Here is a 14,557-nt window from a genome sequence, read left to right as displayed (position 1 = left end):
TGCTGTCAGAAAAACAAATGGCCTTCAATCTAGGTCAACTGACAACTGCTAGAATTAGCTACATGGGCTTGCTCCAAGGTTCATGTTTAAGTCCCTTACTTTATAATTTATGTGTCAAAGATATTGATAACTGCTTAGATCATCGATGCACGCTTCGACAACTTGCAGACGATGCCGTGGTTTCCCTGCGAGGTCCACGAGCGGAAATCTTGCAAAGACCATTGCAAAATTCCCTAGATAATCTGTCCTTCTGGGCCAGAAATTAGGGGATCGAGTTTTCACCGCCAAAATCTGAAATCGTAATGTTTACAAGTAAGCGGTTTCCAGCCCAACTGCGTCTAAATCTTTTGAGCAAGAAAAAGCCCCTAATTATATTGGAACGTATTCAATATCGTTGTTTACGTATTGCCCTAGGCTGTATGCATTCAACACACAATATGAGTCTAGAGGTTCTAGCGGGCGTAAAACCGCTGCAGAACCGTTTCTGGGAGCTCTCATTAAGAGTATTGATCAAATGTAGTGTCAGTAATATCCTTGTGATTGAAAACTTCGAAACAATGCTCGAATTGAGCATCCAGTCTAGATTCGTGCGAATCTATCTTAATTATATGTCATCGGATATTAGCCTTCCTTGCTATAACCCCTCTCGTGTATGCTTTACTAACTACAGTTCCCCCATTGACTATGATCTCTCCATGAAACAGGCTATTCAAGGAGTTCCAGATCAACTTCGACCTATCTCAATTCCCCGCATTTTTGCTGAAAAGTACCAACAAGTCAATTGCAATAGAAGATTTTTCACTGATGGATCCACTGGCTTCGGTGTCTTAAATGAATACTCAACCGCCTTCCGGAAACTTCAGGAGCCTTGTTTCGTTTATGTTGCTGAGTTAGCAGCAATCAACTTCGCATAGGGGATGATTTCCGTCATGCCCACAGACCATTACTTCATCTTCTCGGTCTCAGTTCGATTAAGGCTATTCGGTAGGCACATTTCTTTCAAAGGTAAGGGAGCATATGAGTTTGCTGGTCGAAATATCATAAAGGATTACCTTTGTATGGGTCCCCTCACATTGCTCAATCCCAGGTAATGAGAAGGCAGACGCAAAGGTGGGTGCACAACAAGACGAGATTTATGATAGAAGAAATTCACATGATGAATTTTTTCTCTTGGGTTGTGGTTGCATTCCATTACTCCAAATGTTTCTTCGAGAGCGTGGTTCAAAGGTCTGGATGTAAATCGGGTATTCTTTCACGTGATGTCAAGACTTGTGTCCAACCACTACTCGCTAGATGCACATCTATACAGAATAAATTTCGTTGACAGCAATATATGTAGGTGCAGAACAGGTTATGATGACATCGATCACGCAGTTTGGTATTGCCCGGGTAATGACGCCTCCAGAGCACGAATATTGGATACCCTAGTGACCCGTGGTAGACAACCCTTCCGTGAAGTAAGAGATGTACTGGGAACCCGTGATCTTCCCTACATGTAGGTGATCTACGATTTCCTTTGTTTGTCTGATGTGACCATCCCCTCCTTTCCTCACATTTTCCAGTCATTGTGTCCCTGTCTTATTATCCACCTGTTTCTGTGCTACTTACCCCTGCCCAGCCAGCATTTGATCAACCGTTCGAGAGTAGTATCTGAAGGAGGCTTCAAAAACCTGTTTCCTACCTAGTTCCTTCCGTGAGTAATTGGTACCCAATACTAGATTACTGCTGTTTAAAATGTTAATTCAAAAATTACCGATTTTTGTCTCCGCAAAGTGTCACACACGACTGAGCGTAGTAAATAAACAAACTAGTTAAAAAAAATAATAGTCAATTTAGAAAAATAATAAAAACAAATAAGTTTTTAGGTATGAAATTTAATAACAAATATTTTATAAAAAAGCTTGATTGCCATGGTTCAAATTTCAGATCAATATTTGTTAGTCGTGGTCCAAATATATTATGAATCTATTTAGGTGACTTAGTGATTAAAGGATAGAGGGATTTAATATGTATTTAAATCAGAGATGTTTGAAACTTTCTTCAGTTTGTAAATTACCTATAAATATCGAAAACAAAATCTGTTTCCTGGACAATTTATTTCCGAAACATAATTGAGGAGGTCAAAAGGAAAGGGTGAGAAACATAAATGGAGACAATTTTAAGCTAATATGAGCCATACACACTTATCAACAATTCACTCAACCGGGAAATGTAAGATCTATTGCTGATTTGCATGAAAGTATGCATAATTTGCTATGTTTTGCGACATGAACTGTGGTGGTCGTCGGAAGGATTAAAAAAAAACCTTTAAATTTTTATATCTGTTTATTTTTTGAACGAAATTTTTTTTTCCCCAAATGCATTGCGTATAGACAATTATCTTGTGATCTCAAAAAACCGTTGGTTACATTAAAATAAGGATTTTTCACTACTTAAATTAACTCACCCGCCATCTCCAAGAAAAGCTAGTGAGTAACGCCCATAATCTGAAGTCACACCGTTTGGGTTATAAACGAGTATGATACATTACGTTGTTTTTTATGTGTATCATAGTTAACTGAAATTTAAGCTTGTTTTTTGAACTTTTCATTAGGAGACTGATGATACCCTGAGGCATTTTAATGGTAACGTAATCCATACTGATGAAATATCAGTCTATCATGCGGAAAATCCTAAAATACTTCTTTTCCCATTGTTGATTGATTATCATCCATCCCGAATTGATTTACCATTCATACCCATTTTGAATGATGTTCAATTATTATCCACAATTCAAAAGCCAAATTTAAACAAAATTCTCCGAATGACAAAAGCCGTTGCTCGTCTGTCGTCGAATCCAATCGTTTCCTACTCAGTGCGACCCTCTCAATCAGGGCAGGTTTAATTTTCAGCCAAGTCACCAGATTCCAACATTTCATCAATCAACTTGCCCTTGAGAGCCCTCGCGTGTCAACACGCCTCAAAAAGACACTTGACACGAATGACGAAAAAAAGGAAATCAAGCTTTACCGAGTTCTTCCACAAGTACGCGCCCATCGTCATTACTTCTCGTTTTCATCTTCCATCCCTCCCCTGGGCCTACGCTCATACAGAAATAACCACGTTTTCGATTTTTCCGAAACTTCCGGTCGTTAGTGAATCTCGGTACATACCTCCTATTCACCAGGATGGAAGGACGAGGCCATACACACTCATATTGTTACTACGAGTGTAATCTCGGAAGTCTTGCTATACTTTTTGCCAGATTGGCACATCCCACTCCTGCCATACATAGACATATTGCTGTCTGTGGGTTTACTTACACTTCACTGGAAATCTAAGAAATTCGAAAATTGTACTGCCATGTGCCTAGATACTTACCAGAAAAAAGACAGGAGAGTAGATGCCGAACGCGGCCACAGCTGCCGATATCGAGAGCATCCGCACCGGGGTGAGCTTCAGCGGGGTAAAGTCCAGAAACGGAGGCTTCGGAGTGCGGACGTGGGTTTTCTTCTCTTTTACCTGGATGGTTGCGGAGAGTAAAATAAAACCGAAAAAGACCAAAGCTTTAAATATATTGCATGGAAATTGGGGCGTTCTTGTGATCCGGCTGGAATGGTGGGATTAGTGGGGAAAGTTGAAGATGGAAACGGACCAGAATGGTTTAAGGAAATATTATCATTCGTAAGAAGTTGATCTATGATTTAATGCTCGGATGGTCAGGTTATCCATTTATCGATGTCAAGTTGTGGGCTTTGAAGCGGACTAGTGAGGCGTTCAGTTTAAAAACCGTGACATGTTCTTTGAATTGACGATCCGTGAAATTTCAGACGTTCATATTTCTAAAACAATAGTTTGCGATGAGATGCATTCTTTGAGTATTTATATAACCCGTTACGTGGATAGATCACCTCTACGGAAGCATGTATTTTATATAAAATCACAGTCTTTCTGTAAATAAACTTATATAAAAAATTCTCCAAAATAATACAAATAGTGTTATTTTTCCATTATTTGATGAAATACGTTAATATTGTTTATTTCATTAGGTGAGATGTTTATTTAAAGTTTCTTGACTTTCTCAGCTGATTGAAAACCCAATAAAAAATTGCTGACACCAATAAAATAATCTCTGCGTTCGTCACGAGAATTTCAGGAAAAAATATCAAATTATAGGGTGACAGGTTGACAGGGGGCCTCCCTTAGCTCAGTCGGTAAAGGCGCAGCTACAAAGCAAGACCATGCTGGAGGTGGCTGGGTTCGATTCCCGGTCCGGTCTAGGAATTTTTCGGGTTGGAAAATTTCTCGACTTCCCTGGGCATAGAAGTATGATTGGACTTGCCACACAATTGTAAACCAATGCAAAAATGGTACAGGCATCGAAAGCTCTCAATTAATAACTGTGGAAGTGCATCTAGAACACTAAGTTGAGAGCACGCAATAAGCTAATATGCGATATGCAATAAGCTTGAAATGCGAAGAAGAAGAAGAAGAAGAAGAAGAAGAAGGTTTTTACAGTAATGAAACTTCTTACCATCTTTACCGTTGAATTTCTATTTTACTCCACCTCTTGTCTACTTTACCCCCATTCCCAAAAGAAAATTAAACATGAAATCGTTTGTGGTTTTAAATTAAAAATGTAGGATTTGATATTTCTATGCAAGTTAAACTAACGTTATGTAAAACGAGATTCCCATAATACACTAATTTCCTAAATAAACAACATCAATTTCTTCAGGGTGCCCATTCTACACCCAACCAACACCCCTACTGAGAGTTCTGGCCCATATTACGAGCATCCGGAAATGTTCGGGGCCCACAGGGAAGTGGTTAGATTCTGACTGTGATGATGATGATCATTGGTGACCTCAGCGGGGTGAAGTGCTACAAATGTGCTCTCTCTATTGTGGTTAGTCATGAAACTAACCACTGCACTACTACAATACCGAAAAAAAAACTTTTTGTTATAGTTGGAGATGCTGAGCGACAAATATCAGACTTAAAGTGTTAATTTTATACGATAGATGAGAAGATGAAAGTATAGAGTAGAAAGTGAGCACCGAAATCCCCTGTTGGGGAGGGATGGACTGGATTCCCAGTCCAGTCTAGGGACCTTTCGGGTTGGAAAATTCCCTGGGCATAGAGTATGATTGTACTTGCCAAACAATTATACTAATGCAAAAATGGTACAGGTATCGAAAGCTCTGATTTAATAACTGTGGAAGTGCATCTAGAACACTAAGTTGAGAGCACGTAATAAGCTAATATGCAATAAGCAATAAGCTTAAAATGCCTAGAAGAAGAAGCAGATGAATCTATCTTAAAGTTCTCGAAGTTTCCCTGAAGTTCTTAGCAATTCCCAATCGTTATCTGAACTTCTATGAAGTTTCCAGAGTTTTCTTGCAGTTTTTTTTAACTTCTGTGAAGTCTCGAAGTTTTCTTGATCCCTTTTAACTTCCCTGGAGTAATTTCTGTTTCTCTGAAATTTTCAAAACTTACTGAAGGTTCCTTCTTTTTTCCTGAAGTTAGATCGAAATAATTAATGTAGTCCTTAGAATTTCAATGGAGTTCTCGGAATGTTTCGGAAGTTCATGGAACTGCTCCTAAATTATCGCAACAATTTATTCATTATCCTAATACTCCTAGACTTTCTTGATGTTATTAAAACTGCCCAAAAGATTTATGAACTTGGGTAGGTTCTCTAGACTTCCCTGAATTTCTCAGATTTTTTTTAATTCCCGCAATTTGCCATAATTTTCCTAAAAACTCGTGAAACTTCCCCTAAAAGATTTTATTTTACCTGAACTGTTCGAAAATCCACTGAAGGTTTTTGGTATTTTTTTAAGTTGCCTATATTTTGAAATGTTCCGGAAATTTTCCTGATTCTGTCCTAAAACTTCCCTGAAGACCCTGAAATGTTCCTGTAGTTTTCGGATCATTCCTCAAATTGTTGGAATGTGTCATTTTTCCTCGAAACTCCTTGAAAATTCCTGAAAGTTATCTGAAGTTAATGGGACTGCTCGGAACCCAACAAATATTGAATGCTTAAAAAGAGCTTATTCAGGCAAAAATTCGCATCATCAGCAAAAAAAAAAAAAAAAAAACTGTCTTATTCAGCTATTAATCATCGCAAATTGTTTGTTAAAAAGTTCTCTGTACATCCTCGAAGTACATGAAACTTATCTGCATATAATGATACTACCTTAAAATCTCTAATCTGAACTTTCTTGATGATTTGGGAACATCTTAAAAGTTCTCGCTATTTTCTTGAAATTAATTGAACTGTTTTGAAGTTCTTTGATCTTCTCTGAAATTCCTGCATTTTATTAAAGTTCTCTAAGCTACCATGAAAATCACGAAGCTTCCCTTAAAATGTTCTCACTATTTTCTTATGTTCATATCAGTGTCTGTTTTTATTATTTACCATCACACGCAAGGAGTAGCGCATCAACCCAGTGTAGATGAATTGCGTTCGTTTTGAATTCTTCGCTGTGAAGTACGAGTGAAACGAACAAATGAGTTCATTATACATCAACGAATACGCGTTTGTTGATATTCACCAATGCTTGATTATCCAACCCAAAATTTTCAAAATCAGAGGCTATCATCAAAAGCAAAATAATCAAATTCATTGTGGGCATGGATTATTTTGAATATTGTCGATTCCAGAGCCTAAAACCTCGATATTATCAGAAATTCAGCATAAGGCAATAATTTTCTATGAATATGTGTATAAAAACCAACACAACACGTTCTACAGCGCTGTATTTGTATAATATGAACATAATCATTTTGCATTTGATCCTCAAAATCATCCCCACCAAGATGAATATGAATATTGATATTGACAACAACACAGGCGATAATAAACTTCCAGCCTCGAATGAACAAAAACAAATGTTGACTTCGATACTCAGAGGTTGCCTTGATCAAGAGAATGTTTTTATGTCAAAATTCAAATTCATGCAGGTAGTTGGTCTATCTGTTAAGGTTGTCTTCATGTTCAGCTATGTTGAGTGTATAAGGAATGATTTTTATCAGCACTGGTTCATATAACTTCCCTAACGAGTCCGAAACTTTCTTTAAACTCCTTGGAACCTTGTAGAAGTTTCAGAATATACCGGAATTCTTCAGAATAAATGGAATTGTTCCAAAAACATCTAAACATTCCTGAAGTATACTGGTCTTCAGTAAAGTTTCCAAAATGTTACTGATCTTTTCTTAAGTTCTCTGAAGTTTTTTGGACATTTCTGAAATTCGTGGAACTTCATCAGGATTCTCGAAATTTTTCAGAAACCATTGGATATGTCTTGAATTCAGTTGAACCTACCCTTACTGTTGTGGACTTTCATAAAGTATTTGGAATTTGCTTGAAATCATTGGAACCTCCCTTAACATCTCTGAAACTCTTTGAAGATCGATCTCTAGACCTAGGCTCTCTGAACTAGTTGGAACTTCTTTAAAGCATGAGCAAAAACAAAAGTTCTCTCTGCTTATCTGAAGTTCTCTTGACGTCTCTAAAATTTTGTGGATATCCCTGAAGTTATTTAAACTTCATTAAAGTGCCTGCAGTTTTCCTGAAGCTAAAGGGGCCACCTTGAAGTTCCCAAATGTTCCAGAAGTTATCGGAGCTTCACTTATATTCATGCAGTTTGTTTATGAAACTTCCCTAAAATTCAATTATCGGAATTTTTCTCGGTATTCTCCCGAAATTGCTGCAATTGCCCTGAAATTAATGGAACTGCCCTAAAGATCTCTAAACTCACCTGAAGTTCTAAGGACCTCCGTGAATTTCTGGGATCTTCTATGATGTTTTCGAAATTTTTCATATGTTTACTAAACCTTCCTCAAGTTCTTTGAAATATCCTTAAATTTTTGGAACATATTGAAGAATCTTTTAAATTTGTCAAACCTCTTAACGGATTCCCTTTATGAAGAGCTTTGAGTGTGTTGGTTTATTTCATTTAAATTCCGTTATATTTGCTTATCTTTTGACAGATACGCGTATTTCGTGTACTACTTGCAGACTTCATCAGTGCCAAGTACTCACCAAGTGGTGTTGAGTACTTGGCACTAATGAAGTCTGAAAGTAGTAGACGCAATACGCGTATCTGTCAAATGATAAGCAATTATAACGGAATTTAAAGGAAATAAACCAACACACTCAAAGCTTTACATATTGAAGGTTTCAGCTATTTTCCTGAAATTATTGGAACCATCCTAAAGTTCTCGAAATTTTCCTAATGTTCTCGAAACTTCCCTGAAGTTCCCTAAGTTTTCTTAATATTCATGGAAGTGCCCCAAGGTTTATTGAAAAGTTTTTGCAGTTTTCCTGAAGTTAAAAAAAGTCTTTCCCGAAATCTTTGGGACTTTCATGAAGCTATAGGATTTTCTCGGAAGTTTTTTTGAAATATCATTAAATATTTGGAACTTGTTATAGGTTCTCGCTATTTTCCTTAAAACATTGGAACTGTCCTAAAGTTTTTGAAATTTTCCTAAAATTCCTGAAACTCCCCTGAAGTTCTAGCAATTTTTCTTATATTCATGGATTACTGAAAAGTTTTTGCAGCGTTCCTAAAGTTAATGGAACTGCCTCGGTGGTCTTCACGGATGTACGGAGCACGAATTTCCTGAAATCTTTGGGACTGTCATGAAGCTATAAGAAATTGGATCGCATATGCACATGAGGTGGGTCTAATAAAACCAAACTAACGGGTGTTCAATAAAAAATGAGAATCATTGAATGAATGAATGAATACCGTCCAGCGCCTTGTGAGAGCATCGAGGCTAAGTTGCGTCGTACGGCTGACCAAGGCCCCTTCTCCAATATTCATTTACGTTTTTTTGAAGAATAAATATTTTTTTAATAAAAAATGCTGAATTCGCTGAATTTTTTTTTTTTACTAGCTAATGACTGAAAAAATCTCATTTTTTATTGAACACCCGTTATTTGTATCTGATGGGCGCATCCAATTTTATTTATGCGCTCACATATTTTAACGCACAATTTATCATTTTGTTCGACCATTTGCCACAGAGATGGCGCTATTCCGCTGGTAGGAAGTGATAAAAATCCTCTTATAGAAATTGAGAGAAGTGAGAATAATTCGCTTTCGGTGCATATTCAGGTGAAACAAAGTGAACGATAACCTAAAGAAATTAATGAGGGGCTTACTTTGTCGTTCAGTTTTTTTTCCCGGAAATTATTGTTAAACAAGCTACAAATAAATAAACATGATTTTTCCCCATACAATTTTACCTGCTTTACTACCAGTCCCCAGAGAGCCTCTCTCTCACGAGCTCAATCTCTCAACATGCCATGTATTTTGTTGACACTCGATTTGTGATTTCCCTTTCACAGATTACAAAATAGAGTACCTGACACTACAAAACATGTCTGGTACCTCTATATATGCATTTGCTTTAACATTTGAAGTCCCTCCTTACTAGAATAAATTTGAGAGTATTGCAATCGAACAGAAATTCAATCACCTTTATGTTTTGTGTGCTTCTCAAATTCAACTAGGGTTTGAAATCAAAAACAATATTCTAACTCTGTTGATTAATTAATCTTCGCCGGTTAATGAATGGCACCAAGAAATGTGCAAAATATTGCGATGCAATCAATTATTATTTTGCACCTAAATCGAATCAAAAATACAAGTCATTGAAATGCTAGCTTCTAGCAAGGGTTGCAAGATAATTTAGGAACAAATCCCTGCTGCCGAATTGTATTTTGTTTTCTCCGCCTATCTCTCCCTCTGAGTATTTCTAATTGGCGTTGACGGGGACTCTGTAGCTCTTTACTCCTATGAGAAAATCCATAAGCAAACGTCAGACTGTGCGTGAAACATGGCGGACTTTGTACTATCCTTTCACTCCACCGAAAATTCCCATAAGAAACTATCTAAATTTGCTGGAAGAGCAAATTTTTCGACGGTGCCGTCAACGCCAATACAGCCATGGTAAAAACTCCGAACAGTTTTGCCTACACACACACCACTAAGAGCATTGAATTTTACTCTTCGTGTCAGTGCTCGACACCAAACCCGTGCCTGTGACCGTGAATAATTTTTTGCACCAGTGTATGATGCTTCGGCAAACACTGGAGCCGAGTGTTTTCGATTTCGGTCGGCTAACAAGATGCGGAGCCAGTAAAAGATAGAATGCGAACCTTCTTGAGCGCGTTATTTTTATTTACATGAATTGTGGATTGTTGTGACCGCCATATTTCGACTATGATTCAATCAGTTGAAATTTTTTTCTGTTGGAGATTGACTCTATTCGTATTAGAAAAATCGTTAAAATAGATAAAAGAAATCCAATAAATTCCAGTGGGTGAATGACACTTCTAACACGCTACTCGGAGGTGGGTGATTTGTATATTTTTAGATAATCCTGATAGATTGTCCATTGAGCTCATAAGATTCATAAGACTGCATTATGCTTTTTAGCCAAAAGAAACCGAAATTAATTTCATAGATTTACCTTACACGCAGGCAAAAGAACGTAAGAATTTCATGAGAAAAACTTATGAATTTTAGCCATAAGAAATGAGTGTGAATTTCATTGATTTGCCTTATGAAAAATAATGTTGACAAAAAATAATAAATCAGAGCAGACTGGAACCGAACCATGGACGTTGGGATTACGGGGTCCGTGTGTTTACCACTCGGTTTTCAACGCTTAGGAAAATGAAATGGTTAAAGGCGTATGAGAGCTATCCCATGTTACTTGGAAATCATTAATAAGTCACGCTTATGAAATTCACATATCAGGCATAACATTTGATAACGGCACAAAAACATTTATAAAGAAACTTTCTAATGCCCTTAATACTCGAAACAAACTACGCCCACTCAAACCAATACCACTTTCGGAAAGGTGATATTTGCCCCTATCTGATTATGTTGTTGGTTTGCGTGGGCGTACTTTGGTTCGCGTGTAAAGGGCCTTAGATAGTTTGTTTACAAATGCTGTTGTGCCGTTATCAAAGGTTATGCCTGATATGTTGTTCATAAGTCGAGCCTGATGAAATTCTTAGGTCTATTTGCCTCAGTGTATGAAAAACTATGTTGACAAAAATTAAAAAGGGGGGGCAGGGGCAAGACTACACACTTAGAAATAACTACTTTCACGCGAGACGTAATCCATATTGGACATAAATCATGGAACGTAAACTTGCATTTCATGTAACATTAAGTGTTTTTAAACCGAAACATATGCATCAACGAAAAGAACGTTTGATTGGATTGATTTTCACGTTTCTTTCAAATAATTCTTATGTCAAAAGAGCCGCTTACATGTATTGGTCTCAGGGAACCGAAATTTACATGACTTTTTCGTAGTGTCTAGAGTCGAACCATATTGTGAAATCTAAGGTATTTTCACGTGAGAAATGCTTTAAATATATATTATCAGTTTCCGCTTCACCGAAGCTTGAAAGAAAGACGAATGATGCGACGGAAGAGAAACACAAATGATTGAAAATTTGTTTGTTATCGTTGACTGAGGTGCTAGAATGCTATAAAGCTGCTCGAATTCATCAGAAAAATAAAGTTAGCATTCTCTTCGTTGCACCGATTTTGTCGATTTAAGATGATACATATTGTGACGCCTTGATTGATATCATTCAGACATTGCCGGACTTCTATTTATGAACAAAAATTGAACATTTTAGTCGAAATTTAAATTCGTAAGCAGGGTCAGATCTCACCATACACACTTAGAAAAAATCATGTAAATTTAGGTGCTCTGAGAGTAACATATACGAGCGTCAATTTAGACATAAATTTGAGTCATAACAGACGCGAAATATAGCTCAATCAAACGTACTTTTCATCGAGCAACGAACTTTTCAATCTCGGAGCACTTAATATTACATTGCATGTTTGTTTGAGTCACATCTTTTATGTCAAAGACCAATTCCGTCATGTGTAAAATTAGTTATTTCTAAGTAAGTAGGTGGATAAATTCAGCCTTTTTAGCATTTTGAAGCACTGTGCGTTGTGCAATGATTTAAAAAAATCTGGTCCCCCAGAAACCCACATCAGCTAGGCCAATGTCTTTCATGTTGCTTAACCCTCTACTACCAATTTTTTTTCAATATGCATGCTTTCTTTCGGAAGGCCAAACGAAACTCAATATGAATTTTTTTTTTGGATTTTGGAAGTGTGAACGAATCAGTGTATTACAAAATTTTGACCAGACGATGCCTATGGCTGCACTTCACACGGGTTTTCTACAATCCTCTGCCAAGAAAGAGGGTTGCTGAAGCCGCCACCATTGGTGGTGTCAGCACTATAGCCTACAGTTTTTATGTTATGTTTATACGTGCTTTAACGACACGTTTGCGTAAAAAAAATTATGTATTATCATTCATAAATGTAAATTTTTCATGATTAGCATGCCGAATTTAATAAAAATACTACAATACACATTTCATTCCTAAATGCACGCATGTGATGAACATAAACTCATTATTATCTTGTAGCGCAACAAACAAATCGAACATTTATGTGACCGGAGCTTAATTACTCAATGCTTGCATCAGCTGTCTAAGATTGAAAGATAATCGAACCAAGAGCCAAAAACTTTGGCTTCAAGCAAAATGTTGGTGAATGCCCGAGTAAAGTCTGAGATCAAATTGAAATCTTAATTTGATTACACAGGTTGCTGTCGTTTTGGTCGTTTTAACGGTTAAAATATTAAGCAAATATTATTAATTGAAAGCAGAACAATCTTCCTGTGACATCACATTGAAAACTATTTCTGCTATCAGTGAGAGCAAACTGAAAACTCAATTTGATATTAACTTTTCCTGTTGATACCAAAACAAGTATTCAATTTGACGTTTTGCTAAGGCAATGAAAACAAACCAGCAACAACATATTTTTGAAGAGCTAATGTACAGCAAAATGAAAACAAAATATGGTATCGTATATGTCAATTGCGTAAACTGAAACAAATTATGATTTCAGTTTGATGTTGATATCAAAACTTGATTTCAATTTGCTGTCATTTTGATGCTGGACTTTGCTCGGGTGACGTTTCTGCCGCCGGAGTGGTTTTCTATGGACACTCACACCATCAAAGCATGCTGCTTATTAAACTGCAGGCAAAGCTTGCCTTCTACCGCTAGGTGTGATAGTGTTCACAAAAATAATATGAAGCCTCTCTTGGATCCGAAGTTTCACTTTTGTTCTGTGCAAATGTGGTTGCATTCTTGTAAGGGGGAGGGGAGATGTTGATTCCCTACCGATAGAATGAAACGCAGATTTAGAAAAATTTAGCTTGTCTAGAGGAGTTTTTAAAATAATGTTTCTTTTTCAGTTTTCTCACGAACGATTGAACTAATTTTAACCAAACTTGATCGGCTGAAACTAGATCTCACGAGGAAATTCTGGTCCAAATTTCTGTGCTTTTTAAAAATATGTACATTTAAAATTTCATTGCGATGACATTTTTTTTTAAGTTAAATGCATTGTTGGATGACATATTTTTTACTGAAAGTCATAGAACATATTTTTTTACCTGACTTCACAGAATGATTTTGTGACCAATTTAGTCCATGTAAATTATACTGGCCCACATTTACATGGGGGAAAATTTCTATGATTTTTTTTCAACGGGCCAATCCCTAGGTTTGTGCCATTATTTGAGAAAACCACTCTCTGAAAATTTCAACTCATTCGAAAGAAATACGTGCTGGTGCTTTTAATTTAAAATTCATATAGTGATATTGGTTGAAATGTATAGAAAAATAACATTCCTTCACTCTTTCGTGCATAGAACTGGTCTTGCAAACTCGATAAAGCTCAGAATATTCAAATTGTGTATCTTTCCAACCATTGATACAACAATTGTAAAATCATAAATTATATATGCTCCAGCCCTTTAAATTTACCCCGCCAAAAGCGAGGGGACGACTCTATCTACGATGCAGAAAAGATTTTGTTTTGCTGTGGCTAGCTGCGCGCACGCTGAGTAGATAGAAAGAAGATTGATGACGATTCTGAAGATTTCCTGCAATAAGATGATGCACGATGCAAGTAGATGCGACAAATGAAAGAAGATTTTTCGAAGATTGATTCGCTAGTGTGAGATTTGTTGAGCGTCTGAACTTGAGATTTAGATGTGTCGCCCCCCCTAGGCCAAAAGGAGGGCTTCACTGAGACAAATAAACATAAAAATTTCATAAGACTCGAATTATGAACGACATATATGAATTACATAAGCGTGACTTTTGAATGAACATAACATGAGGTAGCTCTCATGCGCCTTTATCCGTTTCATTTTCCTAAGCGTTGAAAGACGAGTAGTCACCAAACGGGCCCCGTAATCTCAACGTCCATGGTTCGGTTCCAGTCTGCTCTAATTTATTTTTTTTTTCAACATTATTTTTACCTTATGATCATACTGATCAATAAAATCCATACTGATTTATTGTGGCTAAAATTCATAAGTGTTACTTACGGAATTCTTACGTTCATTTGCCTGCGTGTTGGGAATCATATTGGGTTTGCCTTCGCTGAGGCAAGGAAGGAAGTTTCATAGGTGGCAGTGAATGCTCGATACT

At 36.9% G+C, this 14,557-nt stretch overlaps 1 protein-coding gene across 1 annotated transcript in view; it reads right to left on the bottom strand.

Moving 5' to 3' along the window:
* The window catches only part of LOC135707227 (monocarboxylate transporter 2-like), a 130,706-nt gene that overhangs the window by 21,517 nt on the left and 94,632 nt on the right, over positions 1–14,557 (bottom strand). Inside the window, exon 8 of the mRNA XM_065228992.1 lies at positions 3,361–3,501. Within this exon, the coding sequence (XP_065085064.1) occupies positions 3,361–3,501 (141 nt within the window). The remainder of the gene's footprint in view (positions 1–3,360; positions 3,502–14,557) is intronic.

The sequence above is a fragment of the Ochlerotatus camptorhynchus genome, unplaced genomic scaffold (assembly GCF_037179485.1).
Source record: "Ochlerotatus camptorhynchus isolate MF236.1 unplaced genomic scaffold, CSIRO-AGI_Acam_v1.1 ptg000305l, whole genome shotgun sequence".
Classification (NCBI taxonomy): domain Eukaryota; kingdom Metazoa; phylum Arthropoda; class Insecta; order Diptera; family Culicidae; genus Ochlerotatus; species Ochlerotatus camptorhynchus.
Note: the sequence above shows the minus strand (reverse complement) of the source record. Positions and strands in the feature narration are given on the sequence as shown.